The sequence below is a fragment of the Momordica charantia genome (genome assembly GCF_013281855.1).
Source record: "Momordica charantia cultivar OHB3-1 chromosome 10 unlocalized genomic scaffold, Mcharantia_2.0 BLBB01000010.1, whole genome shotgun sequence".
Classification (NCBI taxonomy): Eukaryota; Viridiplantae; Streptophyta; class Magnoliopsida; order Cucurbitales; family Cucurbitaceae; genus Momordica; species Momordica charantia.
The window spans coordinates 16,606,341-16,632,610 of NW_028275158.1; the positions used below are offsets into that span (position 1 = coordinate 16,606,341).

Genomic DNA, 26,270 nt, shown 5'->3' on the forward strand with positions numbered 1-26,270 from the left:
AAACAATAAAAATATGCCAAAAGATCTAGTTCACCTGATTCATACTACTTAAGTACGCAACCCGATCTATGCCTAGGGGCCGACCTTTATAGCTCAGAAAGACTAAGATGGTCTCAATCAAGAAATAACCATCTACAACCGTGTAATCGGTTTTTGGAAAGGCTGTAATAGAATGGTCCCTCTGCATCCGCCTATAAAAGACTCTCACTCTTCATAATCACGTATGCTATTTTGTTTGGGACTGACTTACTCAACTCGAACCTACTTGAGCTTCGGAGTGTGTGATTCTTCTGTGCATGTCTTATTTTGCATAGCTCGCCCCACTTAGTTCGTCCAAGTGAAAAGAGTCTAATCTTCTCAAAATTAGCCGAATTCAATATGAACCAGGTCCCAACATTAATTAACATACAAGCGTGCGATAAGTTATAGAATTATGAAAGCTTTCCTTACCCATAATTAATTTACAAAACATAATTGAAAAAGACTTAGAGACGTGGAATTGTTGATGGGTCTTGAAAAGGACCATTCAAATTTCCCTATCTCTAAATACCCATTGACAAATTGCAACAACTTTGGACTTTAGGGAAATGATGACATCAATGATACTAAAGTCAATATGACATTTGATCCTTTACAAACTTGATGAGGAAAAAGAAAAAAATAAAAAATAAAAAAGTGTGAATTTTGGTGGTTTAATGGAAATGCTTCTCACATCAGAATCTTTTTAAAAAGGATCACATGAGGCTGAGCCCCACACTCAGATACAAACAATGGAGAACCCACTTCCATACACATCAAAAACCACACCCTTCTTGAAGCATCTTTTTTTGCCTAAATATATTATTTTGTTCTTAATGTTTGTGCTATTATTCAATTTCATCCTTTGGAAAAGTTTCAACTTTTTTTCTCTCATGTTTTGTTTTTGTTTTCCGATCTAATTTTTTTGTTATTACAAACTGTTCTAGGGCGGGTTTGGGAATGGTTTCAAAATAAGTAATTTTAACACAAGAGACGGAATGAAAAGTAATTTTTATATAATTATTTTCACTTTTCAAATGATTATCATATGATTAAGAGTGTCATCTTCAAGGATTAATGTTTGCTTTCAAAAATGATCTTAGAATCACTAAATTAATAATATATTTTAAGTAGTTATGATGAAAAAAACATGATATATATATAACTAAATAATCAATCTCAATAATTTTTTTTAAAAAATAATCCATCTCAATCATTGAGAAATTTTAGAGATTGAGTGACAAGAATTTTGTAGAGAAATAAATTTAGAAAGATATGGAGACTCAAAATTTAGGGAGAGATTAAAAAAAATTAGACAACAAACAGAATTAAAGATAAAAAAATTTAGAGAGACAAAAAAATTTATAAATGAACAAAATAAATTTTCTCAAAATTTTAAGGGGAAAATAAAGTAAAATAGAAGGACTTTTTTTAATTAATTTGAAATCATAACTAGTTTTACAACATTTTTTTTTTTTTTTACCAAAATCACCTCGAGAATCACCCCAAGTAATTGACCAAGAATTACTTGAAGTGATGTTGAATTTTTCCAAAATCATTTCAGAATAATTGTGAAACATGTCTATTTTATAATGGAAGTGATTTTAACATTAGATAAAGTATTCTAGTCGTGTCAAAATTATTCCCAAACATAACTTTATATTTATTAAGGGAGTGATAGTGTGGCATAAAAATATTTTATTTTATATTGACATTATTGAGAATATATACTTTATAATTTAATTTAGTAAATATGTCCACTCAAAAAATTGAAAACCAACCCACTCTTAATGATCTAACCTAGAATCATTTAATCAACTCCAAATGACTTACTGCTATAGAAAATCAACCTATAAAAAAATGAAACTATACTAACTATGTAACGCCCCAAGTTCACGATTCGATAAAATTATAATGATACATAAGTTATTAGCATGACTCCTGCGCAAAGATGACACAATATAGTTGAGGGACGAACCAAGCAGAAGTTGATGGACATGTGACACTCAAATAGAGAGGAGAGACACATGAATCAACCGATATCATATCCGAATGAGACAGATCTTGAGATCATGTAAGAATAATTAAGAAAGATTTAAAAATTTTGATAATAACTACTTATTCCAACAAAATGCACTTCCTCTTTTATGTCTTGATCATAAGAATTCTGAGGAGATTTTCCTATAAACCATATGAATGAATATAAAACAAAATTTCAACTAAATTCAATATTTTAAAGATTAAGGATAAAATTTAAAAATGATTAGCCAAAATTATATATTTAAGAAGGAAAGAACAATTCAATGCTCCAAATAGGTTCTTCATGATTGCAAGTGGGTTCTTTGGAACATTGAATTGGTTTCTTCATCCAATTTTTTAGATGGCTAGGGAGTATCAAAATTCAGCATCTATTCTACAAGAATAGTTAAGTGCTTGCCATGTCCTTATAATTGAAAATAGAATATTACTTGGAAATTATATGTATTTTAAAGGTATCAAATCTTATAGTGTCCACTTAGGATTTTAATATGTAAATAACTATTTTGTTATTGACTTTTTTTTTTTAAATTATAGACCAAATAATGTTATCAAACGGGATCTAAATGATGTAGGATTAGATGATTATCCTATGAAATCAGACTAAACACACATAAATTAGTCTAAAAGGTCATATATATTTATTGATGCGGAAATCCAACTGGTCCACGTGTCCAAGGATCGTGGGACAAGCTAACCTGCAACAATAGATTTTGACACGTGACGAGTCGGATTTCAGCATATATATGCAAATTAAGGGGAAATTTTGTAAAGATGTAACATGGCATGTGAAATCTAATCTGTGTTTGCATATGGGGATTAGATTGTAAACCATGCAAAAATCGTTCACATGGCTTTCAATAATTGTCATGCCAATATAATTCTATGTGAATAATCGTTTTTGTTTTTTTTTTCTTTCTATTTTTGACATTAAAGATTTTGAGCTTGGTTTTCTGTTTTAAAAAATTCAACGTCTGAAATCAACTTTTACCTGAGCTTTAATTATTCGTTTTTAACTTTATTAAACACCTTTGAATTCTTAGGTAAATAAAATAAAATAAAATCTTCTGTTTTAAATACTATTTTGACCCCTCTACTTTCGGCTTTGGTTCATTTTAGACTTTCAAAGCATCATCGGTTTTACGAGTCCACTAGCGTAAGCGACACGGCATCAAATCCGAACAAATTTAAAAGAAAAAAAGACTTCCAAAACATCTATTTTGGTTCCTCTCTATCAACTCTGGTTCATTTTAGTCCTTATATTTTCAAAAGTTTGTTTTGGTTCATGTGTTTTTTTTTAAAGGACGGTTTTTAATTTGGTTCCTAATTGCAAAATTTTAATATAAATTTTAATACAATAGAAACCTCTTAGTACAAATTTATGGGTACTTTCAAGACATTTTATGAGTAATGTCATGCAAAAAATTGTTGTCGAAAGAAATGAAATAAAAGATGAAAATGAAGGAACCAAATTGGTAACTTTTTAAAATTACATGGACTAAAATAAACATTCTGAAAGTACATAAAAAAAATGAACTAAAGCCAAAAGTCGTTGAGCACAAAAATATTATTTAAACAAAAACTTCTTTTTCTTTTTTTTTTTTTAAGTTTTCAAAACTTGGGTAGGATTTGAAAACCTTTTTCTTTTTTCAAAACTATATGTAAATGGTAGTTTGGAAATTATTTTCAAAACTGTTTTACATTCTTCGTATAAACAAAAACCAAGAATCCATTAAAAAAAATGTTTTGGTTATTTTTCCTGTTTCTAAAACAATTGTTTTTGTTTTTTTTCTTCGAATTTGTGTAGATAAGTGTATTTGTCTAGCAAGAAAACTTTTTTCTCTAATTTGCCCTTCCAATGAGCATCAAGATTTGAATATACAAGATTAGTATTATTTTCTTAAGGATTCTTTGTTAAGAAAAAAAAAAGTGCTTGAATTTAATAATAACAAAATAAAAGCATATTCAACATGTATATGGAGGTAGGAATATTATTGGATTCACCTCCATTAATGTGTGAGGTCATTCTTTGTTGGATTCCCAATTGCATTATCAAATCAACGTAGGAGTAATTTGAATAAACTTTCCAAGATTTTGGTGAAAGAATAAAAGATATGCTTAGAAATTAAGTTTAAAGATATGTTTTTTTTAAATAATAATAATAAAACTAATTTTAGACTCTATAAGTGAGGGTCGTCAGTTTTGTAACATTTGTTGGGAAATTAACGATTCAGTATAATTTCTCCTCCCACAAAAAATATCCAAACACAATCACAATATGCAATAGGAAGAAAATTGTAAAGTAAAAGTAAACGACACAGCAAATTATACTAGTTAAGAATTTGATACAATAACACCCTTCAAAAATATCCGTAGAGGTCCCAACAAAAGCCTCCTAACTTCTAAAGTATTTAGCACAATTAAGACTTAGGAACAGGAATGAAAACTCAGAAGAATCAATATCTAATTACCCCGAATATGTTGATCTTGATTAGCCCTAATGCCTCTGCCAATGCCCAAGTCTCTGCCTTGAAACTGCCACGAAACCCTCTGAAAAACGACTTAAAATCGGCTCCAAATTCGACTGGCAAAAAACCCTAAAACGAAGCTGCAGTATTCATAAACTCGAAACAGCGCCATGGAACTGTCCCCGACGCCATAATGCTACAGACGCAAAAATGCGGCCACACATCCACCATGACAGCGTCACAGGGCTACACTTTTGGCCAGATTGGCCTGCAGCGCCCCGCTTCTCTGTTTTTCATCCCTACTTCGATCCCAACACGTCCCCGCTTGAAACAACTCATTTCTAGCTCGTTCCGACGTCGTTTTTACTCCACCAATCCCAACAACATTGTCAATTCTTGATTCTCTTTTCTTATTTTTTTTTTTCTCGTTTCAGATATTTCGGTGCCAATTTGTTTAGAGAGAAAAATAGAAAATATTTGTAATTTTATTTGTTTTAAACGTTCTTTTTATTATTATTATTACAAGAAGTAATTAAAAATATATGTTATGTATTTTTTTTTCTTTCTCTGAAATTTTAAATTGAACAATTAAAATTTTACTTAAAAATAATTTTTAAAAAGTAAATATACAAAATGATATATTATATTTAATTTTTATATAATTATTGTGCAGTTTTCAAGTAAAAAAATGATCAAATATTTTTTTATTACCATATTTAAGAATTGAAAACATAAAAACAAAAAAACTAGAATAATAAATTTAACTCTGTAATTAGAAAATTTCTCCGAGAGGTCAATAAATTCAAATACCCCATTCCCATTTATTATACTCAATAGAAAAAATAAATAAGTAACCAAATTTTTTTTGCTTCTATAGTTTGTATACAATTCAATTATGGGATCATTCCTTTAAAATATATATATATATAAACGGACCATAACGAAAATGCATATATATTTGGTTTATAATATTACATATTTGAAATTTGAAATCTTTAGATAATGATGTTTATTTTTGCAAGAATATTTATAAGAAAACGGACCATTATGTATGTTTTATACCAGATTTACTATAAACCGAATCTAAAGGTATGCTACAAATCCGCTACAAATATCTACTCTTTCCTCTGCTAAAATATCTTACTCTCCATACTCGACTTCTCCAGTTCTGACTTAAGCATCGGAGCAGGGTCACACCGATCTTTAGTGTTATTCTATTTTGCAGGTCTTGTTGAACTTTTTTTTCGAGAATATTGGTACGAATTTGGCGGAATATCAGAAGGCCAAATTTCCGCATCAACAGCACCCAAAATTGTTTAGACGCTTATTGTCATCTGGACATCTTAAGATACTCAAGCATTTGAAAATAATAGAATATCTGATATTTTTGTCAAACAAACACAAGAATAGGGTCGTTTGATAATCATTTCGTTTTTTGTTTTTTGTTCTTAGTTTTTAAAAAATAGTTGATAACCAATTCAATTATCTGTTTTTTATTTTTCAAAAACCATTTCGAAATTATAGGTAAATTTCAAAAACAAAAAAAGTAGTTTTCAAAAACAGTTTCAAAATCTGATTTTTTCTTCTAATATTCAATTTTTTTTCTTTCTCATATTTATCTCTAAAAAAAATTATTTTTCACTCTAAAACTTTTTTTATTTCTAAATTTCTCTCTACAAACTTTATTTTTCTCTCTTTTATAATTTTCATATTTTGAATATTTATTGTTATTTGTCTCTTTCTAAATTTTTTTTCTGTATTTTTGTTTTTTTTCCTAACAGACCAGTTTCATTTCTCCCTCTAAAAATTTAATGTTTTTCTAACTTTTTTTCTCTCTAAAATTTTATCTTTGATGACTTTTATTTCTCTTCGTAATTTATTTTTCCTCTAAAAATTATATTTTATTTTTTCATTCAATTTTATTTCGCTGTAACTTTTATTTATCTTTGTATTTATTTATTTTCTCTAAAAATTATATTTTGAATCTTGTTTTTATCTCTAAATTTGTTTCCACTGTAATATTTCTCTTTCTTTATAATTTTTTTTCATAAACATATCTTTTCCTCTCGACTTTATTTTTTTTCCTCTAAAAATTTTCTCTTTTTGTCTTTAAATTTTTTTCACTATTTTTTTCCTAAATATTGTTATTTATCTCTCTGAAATTTATCTTTCAAAAATTTATTTGCATCTCTCTAAACTTGTATTTTGTCTCTACATTAGGAGGAATACAAAAATTTTCGAAGGGTTGGGTTCCAAAAATAGGAAATACATGTCGCGACCCTGTCCCATCCCTGATTCCATTTTTTGAATAATTAATATATATTTATTACACTTTTTTATACTTAAATTCTAAAAATAATAATGCATGTTCCGACCCCGTCCTCATCCCTGATTCCATTTTTTAATAATTAATATATATTTATTACACTTTTTTATACTTAAATTCTAAAAATAATTATAAAATTGATAATTTTTCTCGAGAACATCTCTCGGACCCAAGAACGAGGTGGAGACGGGGACTAAAAATTTTCACGAGCACGAGAATGAGGAAGAGCATCTACTCGCACCAACACCATTGTCATCAACATAAAATTTTCTCTCTCTAATATATATTTTCAATTTTCTAACTTTTTTAAAAGAAACAACTAAAAGTTGTTACCAAACATGTTTTGATTTTTTGTTTTTTAAAAACAAAAAAAAAACAAAAAATGGTTATCAAATATGGTTTTGTTTTTTAAAAACAGAAAACCAAAAACCAAAAACTAAAATTTAACAATTATATCCACAATTATAATATTCAAGAATCTTAATTTCCTCTTCCACAGTTATATCGAGCAAACCAAAGCCAATCACACATAATAAGAGATTGAAAGGAAAAACAATAACGACACAAAGAATTTTAAATTTGGTTCATCCCAACAATAGCTATGTTGAGTCTTTCGCTTAGATGCAGGTTCCACTAATATGAGATTGGTACAAACACTCACAGATATCTCCCTCTAATATTCACATTCTAACAAAAGTCATCTAGCTTCTAAGTATTGTAACACACTATACTTAGGTTTAGGTACAGGAGTGTCGATCTTGATCTGTATTACTCTCCTGTCAATACCTCAAGCCATTGCCTTTGAATTACCACAAATTATCTCTCAAAATCGGTTGCCCAATGTGTTTTCTGTCACTTGAAAACCTAAAACACGTAAAACTGCGAATTTTTATCATCGGCACATCATCATGGTGTTGTCCATAACATCATGGCACTATGGATGGAAAAGTACCACACGCACCATATTCGTGGTGTTGTCTCCTCGGTCTTCCGAGTTTGCAGCGCCTCACTTCCTCCTTTCTTCATTCTTACTTTTTCCCGACTCGTCAATTTGGCTCCACCAATCTCAACATGAATGAAATGAAATTATTGCCACCAAAGGTGTTCTTTATCAAATATTTTTCAAATTCTTTATGTTTTTTTCTAAATGAATGTAATAGATTTTTTTTTTTGGATTTTCATTAAAAATGAGAATAAAAAGTTTAGGACGTTGATGAAATAAGTAATTTATCTTTAAAATGTCAACCTGAGTTTAGCTTGGATAAATTAGATTTCTTTTAACTAGAGTTCGAATTCCCACTCCATCGGTTGTATTTATATATATATATATAAACCCATCAAATCTAAATTCTAACCTAAAAAATTTACCTTTTGTTTTTTAATTATTATTTTCAACACCTTTCCGTTTTCATTTCCAACAATCAGCATTCATTCACAGCGGATTTTGCTCTTTAATTTAGAATTTTCGAAGGCTTCGCTTCAAATTTCAATTTTAATCTTAAAACAGAAACCAGAGTGTAGATTTTCAAGTGATTTCCCTCTCACTCTCACTCTTCTTCATAAATCATAAGAAAAATGTTGCTCCCGCTCCGATCCTCCATCTCCGATTCTCCCTCCCTCTACATTTTTGATTTTGGATTCCACTGAACTCTTAAATATCACTAAATTTTGCTCCAAGGGAGACACGGGATCATATTTGAATTTGAAACTCACCCAGTTTTTGATTTCTCAACTTGGTTTTGTTTTATATTCTTGAGATTTCTTCCCATTTTCTGCCCATTCTGGAAGATTGGAAGCGGGAGGAGCAAATGGGTATTGCCAATCACGAGGCTATCAAGCAGTTTAAACTGCTAATGGAGGAAGGTGATCTCTCCAAACTCTCTAGGTTCCACTTTGATCTTGTTTTCTCATCTAATTTTCCTCACATTTTCTTTCTTTAATTTCCATTCTGATGCCAAACAGTCGATGGGTCACTGAAGAACTCGTTTGAGGTTAGTTCTTTGATTTGATCTTTATCTGCTTGATCTGTTTTACGGTTGGATGATCCAAAGAATGCTGAATATATTGTGACATTGGAGCTTTTCGATCTCGAAACTTGATGAACCGGAAAAGCAAATTACAGTATAAGGTTTATTGCTCGATTGGAGCTCGAATTGTTAAATCGTAAATCTCTGTGGGCCTTAGATCTGCGTCTATGATCATTTTCGGATTTGTCTTTTGGTTGCGGGACTGAGATTTCATAATATTTTACTAACACGAATGACATTCGTTCTTGGTACAAGTTGGGGCTGCCTTGCAGTTGAAGCTAGAATAAATTAAACTAGTTCAGCGAAATCGTATGTTTTTTTATTTTATTTTTTTAAATTAGATCACGATTCATTTGATCTGGGATGCTCAGTTATTTGCTCTTACGGAGAAACTTCCCATCTCAGATCGAGTTTCATGAGTCCATGTGAAGATCAAATTGTTGTTTATTTTATTATGGGTGGAGCCTGGAGCTCTGTTATGAACCGACTTGATGAATGAAGATTTGTTGATTTCCGGCTGAAGTAATGAAGTTAAAATAAAAATAAAAATACAACTTAATTTCTCCAGGTTTTGTAGGATGAATTGACTGGTAGACAATCAAGTTACATTTTGGAAATTGTTGTAGGACTGGTTGGAAGTTTGAATTGGTAAAAGTTGAAGGGTCGAGAGATTTCTGGGTGTAAAAGAAATGGAAGCTACTCTCTGGAAAGAAGTTGAACTTGAGGTTTACCAATAATAATGAAAAAGAAACTTGTTCAGTTATTGATCCCAAAATGTATGTGGAGAGATTGTAAACTTCCTCACATGTGAATTGATTTGCATTTTGTTGTTACTATTGAATAAAAATTGTTTTTTAATTGAATAACTAAAAAAATTGACTGTCTTATTATCTCCAGAATATGCATCAAGGTCATCCAGCTGAAACTTTGGAACGCTTTCTGAAGGCGAGGGACTGGAATGTTGCCAAAGCCCATAAAATGGTTAGATAAGTCAGTTAGCTTAGCAGTTCTAAGTTTTGATTAAATCCACTTAGCATTTTATGTCTCTGTCTTGCTCACTTTCGGTTTGTTTTGCTTCTGAATCTTCAGTTAATGGATTGTCTTCATTGGAGGATACAAAATGAGATTGACAACATATTGGCAGTGAGTTATTTTTTTTTCCTCCTTCCTTCTATTATTGTTAAATAAATGAGTTATATATTTTTTTTTAAAAGAGCCCAAAAAGGCGAGAACAACCTAAAGGCGGAGGGTAGAGATAACCCTCCCCAAAGAGAACTATACAATTGCATTCTTCCAATCCTGTGAAATCAAAAAAAGACTGTAGTTTCCAAAAGCGTTCTTGTGGATTGTGGCCCACCAAAAAGCTGTATGCTTTGTATTCACACAAAAAGAATCTAAAGGGACTGATTTGTCCTTAATTCCCCTTGGTGTTGTGTGTTTATTTTCCTGTTATACATTTTTGTTTTTCATCAGTAAAAGATATTGAAACATATAAATGTGGAGACAGCCATTTCTTGAAAATATGCAACTATAACTTCAAACGGCAATGATAAGCGAACTTCTTTTCCCACGAGAAAACCATATTAAAGAACTAAAAGGGCCAAGTCTCCTTGGCAATGGTCAGTACAAATCGAAAGAGAAACAAATGAAGAAGGCAGAGGAGAGGTCCAAACATAATGTTTGTCCCTACCCAAAATCTCCCCAGAGCAAGAAAATGGGCTACAATATTAGAATCTCTATGATGCGAAACATCAAGAAATAAAAAGTCCCTAGCAGAAAATTCAAACTTTTCAATGATGCTAACATGTCAAAAATAATATTGGGAATAATAGTCAATCCTTCCCATTCCTACAATTGCGATGCAAGAATTAAAATCTTAGTTGATCTTTTGATTATTTTGATGCCATAAGCTTTTAGTACAGTTATATCTCTCTGTAAATCATTTTTTAATGAGAATCTCTCTGTAAATCTTGGACTATTTATAATATCTAACTCAAGCCTTATAGCAAGCAGAGGTGGTATACGATATGTCTCATCATTATTATGTGTTGAAGTCTGAGGTTCATTTTCGCTTAACATACTTCTATTAGCTGTTAATTTATATCTTGTGTTATAACAGAAACCGATCACTCCCCCTGAACTATACAGAGCAGTACGAGATTCTCAGCTGGTAGGATTGTCTGGATACTCAAAAGAGGTACATAAATAGAATCTAGTTGTCCTTCAGTATTTGATCTTTAACACATTTTCCGGTTACCCAACTAGCAACCTAGATTATATTTTGCTGCCAAAAATTAGATCAACTTTTCTTCCCCAAGATAACTGCAACCTTGTTACTCATTCATTTTCTCCTCTTTTCCTCTTACATTTTTTCCAGGGTCTTCCTGTCATAGCTGTTGGTGTTGGTCAGAGCACATTTGACAAGGCATCTGTAAGAATTTGCTTCTCTCTATCATTTTTGTAAGCTTAGAGTATTTTAGAACTAGTTTTGGGACATGATCAACCATATATGCACAGATGAAATTCATCACATTGTCGCTTTGAAACTTTTTGTACTTGTGTGCACATTAGCTAGGTCTCTGACAAAATTCATTACACCGTACATATATATTCATATCCTTTGTCGTGATATCATGGATAAGGTCAATTGATGTCATATCACATCTCCTACGAGGACAAGATACAAAAATCAATTAGTTTTACTGAATTTTGAAAAGTATTTACTTGGGTTCTTTTGTTATAGGTTCATTCTTATGTGCAGTCACACATCCAAATCAATGAATATAGGGACCGCGTTGTCTTGGTAAGTATTTACGACCATTTAATCATTCTTCTAATGTATAACGGTCCGCAATGTTATTTGTCATAATGACATGCTCGGTTCGTTGTAGCCTGCTGCGACAAAGAAGCATGGACGACCTATAAGCACCTGTCTCAAGGTTTTGGATATGACTGGTTTACGGCTTTCAGCATTAAATCAAATAAAGGTACTTAATGCTTTTATACGTCACAACATTTCCTTACCTTCAGCCCTACTGTTGGAATCAAATGTTCTCAAGTTTAGAAAAAGCCTAAATTAGTCAAATTTCAGTTGACAGAATGAATTTCTCTTTTTCTACTGATGGGAAATCTACAACATAGTTGCTTGTTTTCTCTTTGATATTTTTTCTCCTTCTGGCGGTTCTTCTCCCTCTTTTTGGAAGCATATGCAGTTGAAGCTTCCTTACATACACGATTGGTATTGTTAATGCATATTCTGTTTCTCTCTGTTATTGGCTAATGCAGCTTCTGACCGTCATATCTACCATTGATGACCTAAACTATCCCGAGAAGACGAATACCTACTACATCGTTAATGTCCCATATGTATTTTCCGCTTGCTGGAAGGTTTGTGCCGATATTAATTCATATTGGAGGAAGTCTTCTCAATATGCTTACTATATGGGAGAGAGAGAAAAAAATTCCTGGGGGCAGTAAGTCATCTTAAGGGAATATGAATATGATTTGTTGTGCGGTTGATGACAGGTCGTAAAACCTCTTTTGCAAGAGAGGACAAGGAGAAAAGTCCAAGTGCTACAGAACTGTGGGCGAGATGAACTACTAAAGGCAAGCTTGCTTTCACTATTGTTGCTTTTCCCCCAGTTTGATTACCACTCGGACGTGAAGTTTGCCTCTCCTTTTGGAGAAGAAAAAATCACCCTTGGCCTTAATTATGGTTAAAATCAACTCAAAAGTTTAAGTAGATGGGTTAGGGTAAATTTAATCTTTTACTGGTACCTTAACACTCTCGTTCCTCGTTTATGGACTTGAAAATTTGCACAAGGCTTAACAAAGTGGTAATCAATTAAATGGAAATGACATTACAGGGATTCGAATACAAGACTTCTTACTCTGATACCATGTTAAATCACGAATTGAGTTAAGATGGTGGATTAGACTAGATTTAATCTTTTATAGGTACCTCTATCAGTTATGAAAAGGACAGGAGGTAAAACCATTTCTCAGAGAAAGTTGTTCTCCATTAAGGTGACATTGACAGCTGGTACTACTGCTCGCTATATCCTTCTTTCCACGGAAATCTTGAAAATCTCATAATCTAAATAGGGTTATCATTGTTTTTCTTACTTCATGATAGATGCTAATACTGTGATTCCCTTAGAAACTAAACCGTCTGACCAACACTGATCAAAAAAGTTTGATCAAGTTTTATAGAACAAAATCAACTGATACTAATTATAACCAGCCAATTCGATTGGTTGTCAGTTTTTCCACTTTTGATTCACCACTGTAAAGTTGTGATTCTAGTGGTGATTAACTTGAGCTCTCCAACTTATTGTAGTAGATCTCTATGATTGGATTTAACCCATAGCTTGTTTCTCGTTTCTTGTTCCTTGTTTCCGTAATAGAATTTGAGAATTTAAGAACAATGTACCAACATTCAGTGCATTAATTTCTTCCTCGACGTTTAATTTCTTGTTTTTGATGTTTGGAACCCATCTGCAGGTAATGGATTATGCAGCACTGCCACATTTTTGTCGAAAAGAAAGATCGGGATCATCTCGGCATTCTGAGAATGGAAATACAGAAAACTGCTTCTCCTTCGACAGTGCATTCCATCAACAGCTCTACAGGTACACTCAACAGCAAAGTGCAGTTAGGGAGCCCATTGTACCAGTCAAACATGGATCATTTCATGTGGATTTCCCCGAACCTGATCCAAGAGACGTTGAAATTGCGAAAACAATAGAATCAGAGTTCCATAAGTTGGAAAATCACAATACACTCAGCTATTCCATGAATGGCCTTTAAGTCAATGGAGAATGATGAATGAAGAATACTAATCATGTCTAGTAAACTACAAGCCTACTATACTATTACTACACAGGATGAGCTTGGCCTTCAAATTTCATATGTAATTGAAGGTTTATTTACACTATCTGCCACATGGTTTCCAGGACAAAGCAATTTTTGTATGCAATGGCTTCTCTTCTGTGCTGAAGCTCATCTTGTTCGAAACGCCGTTTAAAATGAAATGGTTCGTTTCTCGTATTTTGATTTCTCAGACTAGAAGATTCATGAAATGGAGATCCTAACCAAGAATTTCCAATAACATTTCATTCCTAAGCAGGAACCATTTTCATTTAAATCAAAATTTACTATAACAAACCAAGAGGATTATTAGCTTGCCTTTTAAGTTCAGTGATCTAATCGACCTTCAAATCTCCAATAGCAGCTCGAAAATCTCGACACAATATGCTTCAATCATAATCTAACAAACCATCCCATATACAAAACCACCCATCAAGATGTTGCTTATAAATGTCATTTCTGGTTACCTGAACACAAATTTACAGGCAACAGATATACACACAGAATACTTGAAGTAACGTGAAAGTGAAGCAAAAGAAAATGTCACACAGACTTCTCACCAGGCAGGTAGGAGGGAGACCCACCCTCAACCTGGTTCTTTTTCCTAACAAATATGCCGCTAAGGTTTGGTAAAAGTGTCTTCTTCTTTGAGAAGGTTTTTTCTTTCTCCAATTTTCTTGACTCGACTACTTTTGCGGTCGAGCTCTGCTTTTGGATCCTATAGTTGCTTGGAGATGATTCAGAAGACAACTCTGTTTCGGCCAAAATTCTTGATACAGCTTCTGCAGCTTTCTTCTGCTCTCGCTCACGCCACCTTCTGAGTTCTCCTTCCACAGCCTTCTTAGCTGCTTCTGCCATCTCGGCTCTCTTTAAAGCTTCCTCAGTTGCGGTCTTCATATCTTCAATTTCCTTCTGGGATGCTTCTAGTTTTTTTAGAATTTCATTTTCACTAGCCTTCACAGCTTCAACCTGAGCCACTGCAGCAGCCATTTTCATTTCTGCTAACGTGTTAGACTCCTCAACTTTCCGGCTTAATGACTCAAACTCTTCTCTAGAGAGGGTGATGTTAGAACCCGACTCAGAAGTCGATGCTCGAGCAGCATTAGTTCTCTCAGACAGTTCCTTAATCTGATCAAGGGCCCTAGCTTCAGCTGCTTTTGCTTCTTCAGCTTCCTCCAGTGCAACTCTCAGCTGCTTCTCAGCATCTGCCAATGCTATTCTTGTGGCCTCTGCTTCCTTTCTCATATCTTCTGATTTCTTTTTCATCTCTTCTGCTCCTCGTCTAGCATTCTCAGTTTCTGACGACAGCTGGCTAAGAGTTGAGAGCATGTCTTCACAAGCTCCTCTTGCTTTAGATTCTTCTGCAAGGTATGCTTCGAGTTCAGACTTGCTCTTCCGGAGCTTGACGTGCAAATTCCCAGCAATAGATTCTGCTTCTGCTTCTCTCTCCTTCAGTTCAGAATGTTCTTTCCTCACATTCTCCAGTTCTAACTTCAGAGCTTCAACCAGGCTATGGAGGGATCTTTCCTCTTCAGCTACCTTTTGAAGGGACCCTTTAGCGCCATCAAGCTCTGTGGTGACACTCTTCACCGAGTCTAAATCTAACGCCTTTTTATCTTCCATTTGTTTCTGCAGTTCCCCGATTTCATTCATTGTCTCGCTCAACTGCAATTCGAGATTCCTGGTGAGATCAGGGTCAATTTCCTTCTGTAGAGAAAACAGTTTTTTTGCCGACTCTTCAAGAGCCGCTTTATAAGACTGTCTCTGGATGTCTTTCTCCACGAATATCTTTTCTTGCTCTTTCTGTGCTTGCAGGGATGCAAGCTTGAGCTTTTCAATGGATTCCTGTGCAGCCAAAATTTCCTTAGAAAGCTCATTTGCCTTCACCTTGTGCGCTTTGACTGATTCCTCAGCCTCCGTCACCTGTTCCAGTGCAGCTACTTTTGCTTCCAAAGACGCATCAGAATCTTGACGGATTTTTCTCAATTCTTGCTTAGCAGCATCTAGTTCCCCAACCACTACCATGTACTGATCCCGAGTAGTTTCCACGTCTTGTTTCCAAACACAATCATTTCCAGAATGATTGTTTCCATTTGCCTTCTCGATCTGCTTTGCTCGAGCCTTGGCAACTTCTGAGTCCTTGATGGACAATTCTTTCGATTCCCTCAGCAATTGCAGCTTTCTCTTCAGGTCATCAACAGTTCTTTTTGTATTTTCAAGCTCCACAAGCGCTTCAGCTTTGGTATTTTCAGCATTCTTTAGTTGATCCTTCAATTTGTTCAGTTCTTTTTCTGCCAAATGGAGTTGAGAATCCTTTGCAAACACTCTCTGAAGCCAACAAGAATCAAAACATCACCAACACAGTACAACTTTTTTACTTTACTTTTTCAAAAGAAAATAAAACCTCAAACTAATAGCTAGTAAATGGATAACAACTTAAAAATTCACGGAGAAAAAAACCACCTCGGCCGAATGAGTTTGTTTCCCCTTCCTCACAATCAGTCGTTCTCCCGAGAAAGCACCTTCACCAAACAAGTTGACAGCGTCTTTAACAGACTGGAACGGTGCGCTAGTGTCGATCTCTCCTACTTCTACTTTGGCATTAGGCGAGTGAGTCGCAATTTGACGGTCCTTCACACCCATGCTACTTTCGGTTTCTTAGTATTTATGCTGATTCTACCTGTTCGAACAAATGAACATCAGGTGAATGAACTTATAATACATGAACAAATTACAGCTACAGAACATCCAATCCATTGAACCAAGGCAAAACAATGGCTCCAACAATTAAGAATAAGAAACAAGGATTACTACAAAACTCTTTCGACACCGACTCGAGTGGGAGTTATTGAACCTAGCTGCAGATCAAACCTCCCCCAAGACCTCTTCTCTCCCCTTAAGATTTCATTTAACTCCTATTTCCTATTTCTCTCAGCTAGATATTCCACAAAATAGCTAAAGAGGCGATATCCCACAACACTCTGCACAAAAGCTATTATTCATTTCGATTTCGATGAAGCAGGAAAAACTTACAAAAAGCAAGTTCATAGGACCATAAAACTAAAATCCAGATTTCACAGAGCAGTAACTGAGCTACATAAAATTGCGTTGCACTTTGGTCAATGATCCACAAAAATTTTCAGAAAATTTCAAGACAATATCGAATCAAAAAGATCAAGATCAACTATCCCAAGCATCAAACGACTAAAAAAATACTGAACAATCATGCAAACACGAAGAAAACCCATAAAAACAGGTAAGAAGTCAAAAGAAGGACACGAAACAAACATCAAAATAACTAAGCCAGAAACACAAACCAAAGCCAAGAAAAACGTCAAACCCTAGAAACGATCAAAGTCCCACACCAAAGAGCCAAGAGAAGAAGAGTCACTTCATCATCACAAAACTAGGCAGCCAACAATCCACACCTTCCGCCATATCCACGAAGAAGCTCCTTCAAAGTCATACCCCTCCCAAAATCCAAAGCCCACAAGGAAAAACAATCAAAAGATGGAGGAAAAAACCCCCCAAGAGAAATTTTCCAGGAATCGAAAACAAGGGATTTCGATCGTATCGCAAAAGGGTATTCCCGAAACAAAGCGATACGTGAGAAGCAGGGTCTGTTTGAGAGAGCGATGGAGATTTCGAAAGAGTTTTCAAAGCCAAAGCGCAGTTTCAGACAAATTTTTCTACCGGACACGCATGGGGGAAGGAGAGGCAAAATCCTCTACAAACCTCCACCATGCTGGCGCGTGATCTTCGCGTCGCTCTGATCTTGTTCCAAAAAGTTTCACCCTTTTCACCTAATTATGGACAATCATGACCCACATCATTTGATCATCAAACCCTTTACAAATTACAAGATTTACACTACAGAGTAACAGCTCACAGATCATGGGGTGGACTCGCTCCCACACGATCCTGGCCCCAATGGAGCCTCACTCACTTGAAAATTGAGAGACTTCTGGTTTTTATCTTCAATCATTTTGTATTGTATTGAATTCCCCTTTTGCTGTAAAGAATGATACTTTAATTCCAAGATATTGTTATATGAAAAAGGTGGGAAGGCTCAAAGTGTTTGTTTTTATTTGTGTAGGGGAAAAGATGGAGCCCTCTCTTTGTAAATTATAGTTGTTTTCTTTTGTCACACCAACCATGACATGGGACAAACCATTCCTTTTCTTTTAGGACATGGGGTTATCACATTGTTTTTGTTTTCCAATTTTGCCCTTTAATATTTAAATTAAGAGTCAATTTGATGGTGAGATTGCTAGTAGTTTATTGGGATTCCGACTTTACTATATTAAGATGATAAGGTTTTAATATAACTCTACGTACTAGTTAAAACAGATGTACTAACCGAACTGAACTACCTCTTGTTCTACCCTCTCAATCGTGTAGATCCGCTTAATTGATTGACACTCGAAATAAACTTGTCTATTTTGGGTATGGAGAGGTAAATTGAAGTCATCAACAACTTTTTTTTTTGGAAAATTTATCTCCTACAAGATATGGTTGTGCTTGTTGTTTGGTTTTACCGTTAACAATTTGTTATGTTTGTGCAACTAAGAGAGAGAAATTTTATATATCCTTTTGTTTTATCTTTATCTTTTATTTGTTTATTTCTTACTTGTTATTCTAAACTTTGGGTATCCATGTTTGTCCATTTCTCTATCTAAATTTTTTTTACTGTTATACCCTTCCTTTCATTTATAAATTTACAAAACATGCTATAGAAAATTAATTGTAAATTAATTAATTCAATAATAAATATATACTTAATTATTAACCATAACAATTAAATAAATTCAAACAGTTGGAATATGGAAAAGTGTGTTATTTAATTTATGATAACAATAAATAATAAAATTTCAAAAGTGGTAGAATTGTAAAAGATTTGTAACCTTTTCATCAAATACCTTCATTTTTCACAAATGTTGAAGCTATATTTTTTTTTTCTTTTTTTTTGGTCCTCCCTCATTTTCTTGCTTTCAAAATCTCTCTAATCTTGAAAGCAATTCAAGACATACATGATACGTTCAAGTTGTAACGAAAATTTATATATCGAAGCTGTATCTTGATTTGTAAGTTTGTAGGGTTATAATTTTACTTTTTATGAAGTTACATAACAACGTTTGTCTAATAAAACCTATCTATCTCGAAGGATGTGTGTATTGATTTAGTTTTTAACTTTTTTTGTTACTATTTTTTCTGTTTCTGTTATTTTATAATTGCTAAATTATTATTTTTATTATTTTATATTTGTCAATATTTATTATAATTAGCATTATTATGTTATTTCATTTAAAATTTTTGTGCATATTTTATTTTTAATTTGGTAACTCAAATCTCTCATAGCTTCCAATTTTATAAGAAATTTAACATGTTTATTAGATATTGGAAAAATATGTTTAAACTATTATAATCTTTTTTTATTTATAAATTTATAAAACATGTCATAGAAAAGTAATGGTAAATAGTAAATTAATTAATAAATTTTAAATAATAAATATCAACCATATAACAATGGCATGGAATCTAAAAAATTTATTTTCTAGGATAACATGTAACCTAAAAAATTAGAAGAGGTAAAAAGTTGTTTAATTCATGAAAAACTTAATTATTTCATTAATAATAACTAATAATAGAATTTGAAGAGTTTTGTAGATTTCCATCCTCTACTCATATAGATAGGTATTTTATTCTAGATTAATTAATAAAGTATAAATAGTATATATCAACTCTAACAATTACATGAAATTTAAAAAGTTTATTTTTTTTAGGACTTTAAAAAGTTAAAGTAGGTAAATGGTTGTTATATTTAATTTATAAACAGCTTTATTATTTTCACTGATAATAATTTGATAATAGAATTTTAAAAGTTTTATAATTCTAAAATATTTGTAACTTTCCATCATCTACTAATATAAATAGGCATTTTCTTCTATAAATTTTTACCCATACTTTATCTTTACTTTCCGAGGACATCTGATCATTTTTTGCTTTAAAAAAACTTAAGAGTCAAGACATACATGTTAAGTTCAAGTCCGCACAAAATTTATATATTAAAACTATATTGTAATTCCTAAGTTTGTGTAGTTATAATTTTACTTTAATAAAATTAAATGATTATTTTTGTCTAACAAGATAAATCTATCTTCAAGAATGTGAGTATTGATGCTAAAGCGAGCATACATCAACCATAATTGACATATATCTCCAACCAAGAGGTTGTAAAAAAAAGTGTGTGTATTGGTACTTTTTTTTTGGTTACTATTGTTTTTTTTTATTATATAATTGCTATAGTGTTGTGTTTGTTTATTTATTGATATTTTTTATAATTTGTATTATTGTGTTTTTTTATTTAAAATTTTTTTGCATGTTTTAATTTTAATTTGGTAACTCAAATAATCAAATTTTATATAAAAAAAATTAGCATTTTTGTTAAAATATTTTCTCATATTTTTAGTAACAATAATTTAAATATATTAACTTAATTATTTTTTTTAATAAAATTATATAATATTTGAGGTAAGTATCAGAAATATTTATCTCAAGATGAAATATTAAAAAAATTATGAGTTCATTAAAATTTCTTATAGACTATATAAAATTTATAATTTCCAATATAATAATTTTTCTCTTCCTAAAAAATTAAGAAAAATAAATGTATTTTTAACCCGAAAATATAAGGACAACGTTTTAAAATAATCTAGTTTTAAAAATAAATTACAAAAATAATGTTACTTTAAAAATAACTACAAAATAAATGTAATTTAAATAAATAAATTCAAATGTAAGTTAGGTTTTCAAAAACTATTGACAAAAATAGGTTAGGTCAAAATAAAAGTAAAAAATCGCGTACAATGTCCTGCGATTTTCGTGCAGATATGGCAGGTGACTAGGCGGAAGTCGCGTATATTGTACTAGACTTTCATCTTTTTATTTTTTTTTATTTTTGGAAGTCGTGTACAATTTACTCGACTTCCACATTTTTTTTATTTTATTTTATTTTATTTTATTTATATATTGTTATTTTATTAATATTGCGAAATTTAATTAAGATGTGATTAAATTTTTTATCTTTTTGTTATTTTATTTTAAATTTTGATTAAAATGTCATTTGAAGTCTAAAAGTTTAAAATTATATTAAAACCAATTCGATGATTAAAATGTCATTTAGCTCCTAGTGTTTCATCTTCGTATGTTCTATAAAATAACATTTAAATTTAATATAAACTAAATCGATAAAAAATTATTAAATTAAGAAAAACAAAATTTGGGATATGTATAATTAGAGTTTTATTTGTTTTATAATTATTTTGTTTTAAATTATTGCAAGAATATGTCGTGTCATGTTGTAGGTAATTCATGATCTATTTTCGAAATATGGAGAAAAATAAGATGATAGTCTTTTTCTTAAATTCTGGTTTTTTAAAATAAAATAAAATAAAAGACGTGGGAAGTCGCAAGGCTACAACTTCTAAATTCAAAATTATAAAAGAAATAAAAGAAAAAAGAAGTGGGGGAAGTGGGTGTGGCTGCAACTTCCAAATTTAAAAAAAAAAAAAACAAAGGGGAGAAATTCAAAATAAAAAAAAGGGCAAAATACATTTTTGTTCCCTGAAGTTTGAGATAGGTGTCTTTTTGGTTTCTGAACTTTGAACATTTTTGGTCTTTGAAATTTGAGAAATAGTTTTAAATGGTCTTTTTTTTACTGTTAATTAACTAATATTAAAATGACGTGATAAATTGCAATTAAATTGTTTATTGTAGTTGCTGATGTGACAAATTATATTAATTAAATAATATATGTGTAGGTGATAGTGTTTTACCCGTTCTCTCCTCATCTTTTCCTCTATCTTTCTTTTACCCTTTTCCGGCGACCACCACGTCTTTGTCATCGTCGTCCGCCATTCATACCGAACATATATCATTTAATTAATATAATTTGTCACATCAGCAACTACAATAAACAATTTAATTGCAATTTGCCACGTCGTTGTAATATTAGTTAATTAACCGTTAAAAAAAATCAGAGACCATTTAGAACTATTTCTCAAACTTCAGGGACCAAAAGTGTTTATTTTAAAACTTTAGGGACCAAGTTGACACCTACTTTAAACCTCAAGGACCAAAAGTGTTCATCTTGAAACTTCAGGGACCAATTAGACACCTACCTCAAATCTCAGCGACCAAAAGTGTTCATTTTGAAACTTCAGGGACCAGGTAGACACCTACCTCAAACCTTAGGGACCAAAAATGTATTTTGCCCTAAAAGAAATAATAAAAAAGGAACAAAGGGCCCATCAGTAGAGACGTGGGCCATCGCCTGCGATTTCGGCATTAGTTGCAGGCAATGGCTGCGAGTTATGATGAAATTGCAGCCATCGCCTGCAGCTTTAGGCAAATCACAGCCTATCCCTACGATTTATCTACTCTATTTTTGTAATTACTTTAAAACCTACACTAGTTGTGTCATTTGTTTTTAAAAAATAATTATTTAAAAAAATCCAAAATATAATTGTGATTTTTTAATAACAAAATAAGATTATGCTAATATAAAATATTTACAATTTGATGGATGAAAATAAGATGAATTAACTTTTAACTATTAATAAAATTATAAATTATATCATATTAGAGACATAAATGTGCAACACACATGGTAAGAAACTAGGTTGTTTAAAGGGTAAAATGCATTTTTATCCCTAACATTTGGACTTGGTTTTTATTATGGTCCCTGAATTTAAAAAACTAGATTTAAATTTAGTTTCTCTTTGGTCCTTACGTTAAAAAATGACATTATTTGGTCCGAGTTTTTAATTGGTCTCTGAAATTTGAAATTGGGTTTGAATTGATCCCTAAGATTTGAATTTGGTTTTTAATTGGTCATTGAGTTGAGTCGACCATTAGTTAATCGAATGCAATGATATGTCACAATTAGCATAGGTTGACTAGACTTTATTACTTAGGCAAAGGAGAATGAAAAATCTCGCTAGGTTTACTAATAGTCAACTTAACTCAGAGACCAATTAGAAATAAAATTCAAACTTCAGGACCGATTAAAAACTAAATTCAAATTTTAGGAACTGAACATGGCACTTTAGAAACTTCAAGGACCAAAGTGAAACTAAATATAAATATTAGGGACCCACCGTAATGGTTTTTTAAATACAGTGACCAAATAGAAATTAAATCAAAATTTCAATAACCAAAAATATAGTTTACCCTTCTTTAAATTAAATATCTCTTTTTTAGAAAAGAAAAAAAAATCTACTATCAAACCCAACTAAATTAGAAAATATTTAGCTCCTTAGAAATGTAAAAATAAAATGTTTTTTTAAAAAATAACGAGCTCTCCATTCTTCGATGGTGGTCATAATAGAAAAGAAAAATTATCAGTTGAAAGTGCAAATTGATCACTCGTATCATATATTTTCTATCTTAATTAGTTGGCATGTGGCAACACATGTCTTTTTAACGTTTTTAAAAGTTAAACATATTATTTTGGTTATTGTAATCGGAGATTTGTTCTTTTTTGAAAAAAGAAAAAGAAATTGTACTATTCACTAGTAGAAAACTTGGCTTCTATGACAGTTATAAACACTATAAAAGTTTGGGAGAAAATAAAAGCTGTCACAAATTGTGGGGGCGCGTTTTTAGCAGGAAAAAACGTTAATTTTTGGATTTTTTTTTTAATTTTATGACAGTTAAAAACTATCATGAAAATTGAAACTTTTTTTTATTCAATGACAGTTAAAACTTGTCACGAAATGGTGGACGCGCAATTTTGGCAGGAAAAAATGCTAATTTTCAGATTTTGTATATTTTGTGACAAGTTAAAAACTGTCACGAAAATGTAAAAAATGTTTTTGATTGAATGACAGTTAAACTCTTTTTTGGATTTCATTGTAATTAAAAAACACGATAGATAGTCATGCCCTCGTTTTTTCTAGAAATTAAGTACATTTTTTTCCCATCACAACTTTGTTTAACCCTTTCGAATTATGCTTAAAAAAATTGTCACAACTTTTTTTTTTTTTTCAAGAATTCAATATTTTCTCTTACCCTCAATTTGGCAAGAAATTATTTTAAATTTCGTGATCTAAAATCAGATAATGATTGAAAATTCATTATCTCATTTGGAACAAGAATAATTTGAAATGAATTTAATTACACTAATTGTTTGGATGTTGGCTGAAAATGAAAATAAAATATAAAAAAATTTATTTATTTATGATTTTAATCTAAATTTATTACTTAAAAATTCAAATATGACAATGAAATTATACAAATTCCAACCATTTTAATTTTTATTTGGTGAATTCGAATTTTGCCTTGTCCAGATTAAGAGATTTGAATTAAGTTATTTAGTTTAAATTTTGTTAATTTTAAATTATGCCAATTAAATATTTTAATTTTGAGAAAAATCTTTATTTAATTATTAATGCTCAAAATTTTGAAAATTTAATTTGATTCTTTCTCAATTTTATCTATACATTTAAAAATCAAAATTCTTCATAAGTTTGGGTTGGCCATTGATTTTAGTACCAAAGACTACATGAACTGACCAGCTCGTATATATTGTTTTTCTTGGACTTTGTTCAATTACCAAACACACAAAATGCAGATGCCTCAGGAATAACTTATTTAGTTTGATATTTATAGATTTCTTGAGTTTTGACTGTGTTGCATTATTATCATGAGATTTTTTTTAATGGTTTATTGAGTTTTAATCAGTCTCCTATGTCCGTCCATGTTTTTAAGTTAAGCTACTTAAACTTTTAATTTATATCTTCAAATTCTTTCTGTACATTCGAATTTTTATATTTCTTGATTAGGAGCTTGAATGAAGTTATTTAGTTTTACTTTTGGTTTTTTTATTTATAAATTAAATTTCTAGATTTTGGAAAATATGTCTTTATTTGAATATTAAATGTGTTGTAGAGCTTTGAATTAGATTATTTAGTTGTAATTTTGTTTTTGTTCATTTGTGTAAATTCAATTTCTTGATTTTGAAAATTTAATTTTTTTTCTTTTCTATTTTATTTATACATTTAAAAATCAAAATCCATAAATTTTTTATTAGATTAAAAGAGATTTCATTAAAGCTTAAAAATTTATAAGTAATAAAGAATTGGAATTTTGAGTGAAAAGAAGGAGATATACAATAATATTTCTCTCCCTGAAAATTAAGTCACAGTAGTTATTTCCCTATAGATTGGGAATGTCAGTTCTCATTTCCCGTTTTCATTATTAGAGCACAAATGATTTTAGCTCTTCTTTCGTTCTAATTACATTTCTATTCGTTGTGTGAATTTCAGAGGTTGTGTAAAATGTAAACAATTCATTATTTTGAATGCAGTTGGCTCGGGATGCTTCTAGTGCCGGTGCATTTGGACGAGCAATTTTTTGAATAATTTATTGAGCTAGGAATTTTGTCTTTATTTCTTTGGGGAGTTGCAAATTAAAGAAATGGGAATTGATTATTGGTGTTTCGAAGTTATTCATTCAAAATTGATAACATTATGAACACTTTTTTAGGTTTGATTATATTTTTCCTGATTGTTGAGCTTGCAGCTTAGGATTCAACTTTCATTTTGAGAGGTATAGTTGAAATTATCTCAATATCTTTTATCTATATATACTTTGTAGGATTGTAATCAGATATTATTAGTTCTTTGCTTCAAGTCTCATTATTTAAGTGTAAGGAAAGTTTCTAAACCTTTTAGTCTGCTTTTGAGTTTCTATTCCTAAGATATGTTCCTAAGTTATGATTTTCTTTTGGATTTTATCCATTTATTTATATTTTCCGATCTCTTTAACAGAAAAGAAATTAGTTAGCATTTTGTTGTAAATAACAACTTGTAGAACCGAATACATTTATCTTTTTTTTTTTTTCTAATTGCTTATTGATTTTGAATTCTCTGGTGAACCTTTGATGGTGTATTCTCCGATGAATCTTTGATAATGAGAATCATCTATCATGACTGCGGCACTGGATGTAGGGTATATATGCTGAACCACTTTAAAATTCCCGTGTCTTTTTCTCATCTTTAATCTCTGCATTTTTATTGAGTTGTTCATCCATATTCTTCTCTTATAATGGTTTTGTAGTTTCATGTGTAATTTTTGCTAATTTGAAGAAGACGAGAAAATTTGGTGAACATTTTGATTTGTCATGCATATAGTATGGAGTCTAGTTGGACAATTGTGTGGTTTAAAGTTTAGTTTGATAATTGTGTGGTTATCCTACAGCAAAGATAGCCAATTAAGACTTAGTGTTTATATTTGTGTCATGCATATAGTTTAAAATCTAGTTGGATAATTGTGTGGCTGTCCTGTAGCAAAGATAGCCAATTAAGACTTAGTTTTTATATGTGTCATACATATACATATAGTATAAAGTCTAGTTGGATAATTATGTGGTTTAAAGTTTAGTTGGATAATTATGTGGCTATCTTGCAGCAAAGATAGCCAATCAAGACTTCATTTTTATATGTGTCATACATATAGTATAAA

General features: G+C 31.2%; 2 protein-coding genes across 7 annotated transcripts; one reads left to right on the forward strand and one right to left on the reverse strand.

The window, feature by feature from the left end:
• Positions 1–8,223: 8,223 nt before the first annotated feature.
• Positions 8,224–13,925, forward strand: LOC111013878 (phosphatidylinositol/phosphatidylcholine transfer protein SFH2). Its single transcript, XM_022288416.2, has 11 exons — positions 8,224–8,712; positions 8,812–8,840; positions 9,774–9,857; positions 9,966–10,019; positions 10,996–11,073; positions 11,254–11,307; positions 11,620–11,679; positions 11,768–11,863; positions 12,162–12,263; positions 12,402–12,482; positions 13,380–13,925. Exons 1-11 carry the CDS (start codon positions 8,658–8,660, stop codon positions 13,683–13,685), a joined length of 999 nt encoding a protein of 332 aa, XP_022144108.1. The 5' UTR covers positions 8,224–8,657; the 3' UTR covers positions 13,686–13,925.
• A 194-nt stretch (positions 13,926–14,119) lies between these two features.
• On the reverse strand, positions 14,120–17,564 carry LOC111013877 (weak chloroplast movement under blue light protein (DUF827)). 6 transcript variants are annotated; one of them, XM_022288415.2, is made up of 3 exons: positions 17,174–17,564; positions 16,209–16,425; positions 14,120–16,073 (listed from the first exon to the last, which is right to left on the reverse strand). In XM_022288415.2, the coding sequence occupies exons 2-3, from the start codon at positions 16,386–16,388 to the stop codon at positions 14,289–14,291; spliced, it is 1,965 nt and encodes a 654-aa protein (XP_022144107.1). In that variant the 5' UTR covers positions 16,389–16,425; positions 17,174–17,564; the 3' UTR covers positions 14,120–14,288. The 6 variants fall into 6 exon arrangements, with proteins under 6 accessions (XP_022144107.1, XP_022144105.1, XP_022144104.1 ...); XM_022288413.2 differs by having other exon boundaries at positions 17,137–17,564; XM_022288412.2 differs by having other exon boundaries at positions 17,111–17,564.
• Positions 17,565–26,270: the final 8,706 nt, after the last annotated feature.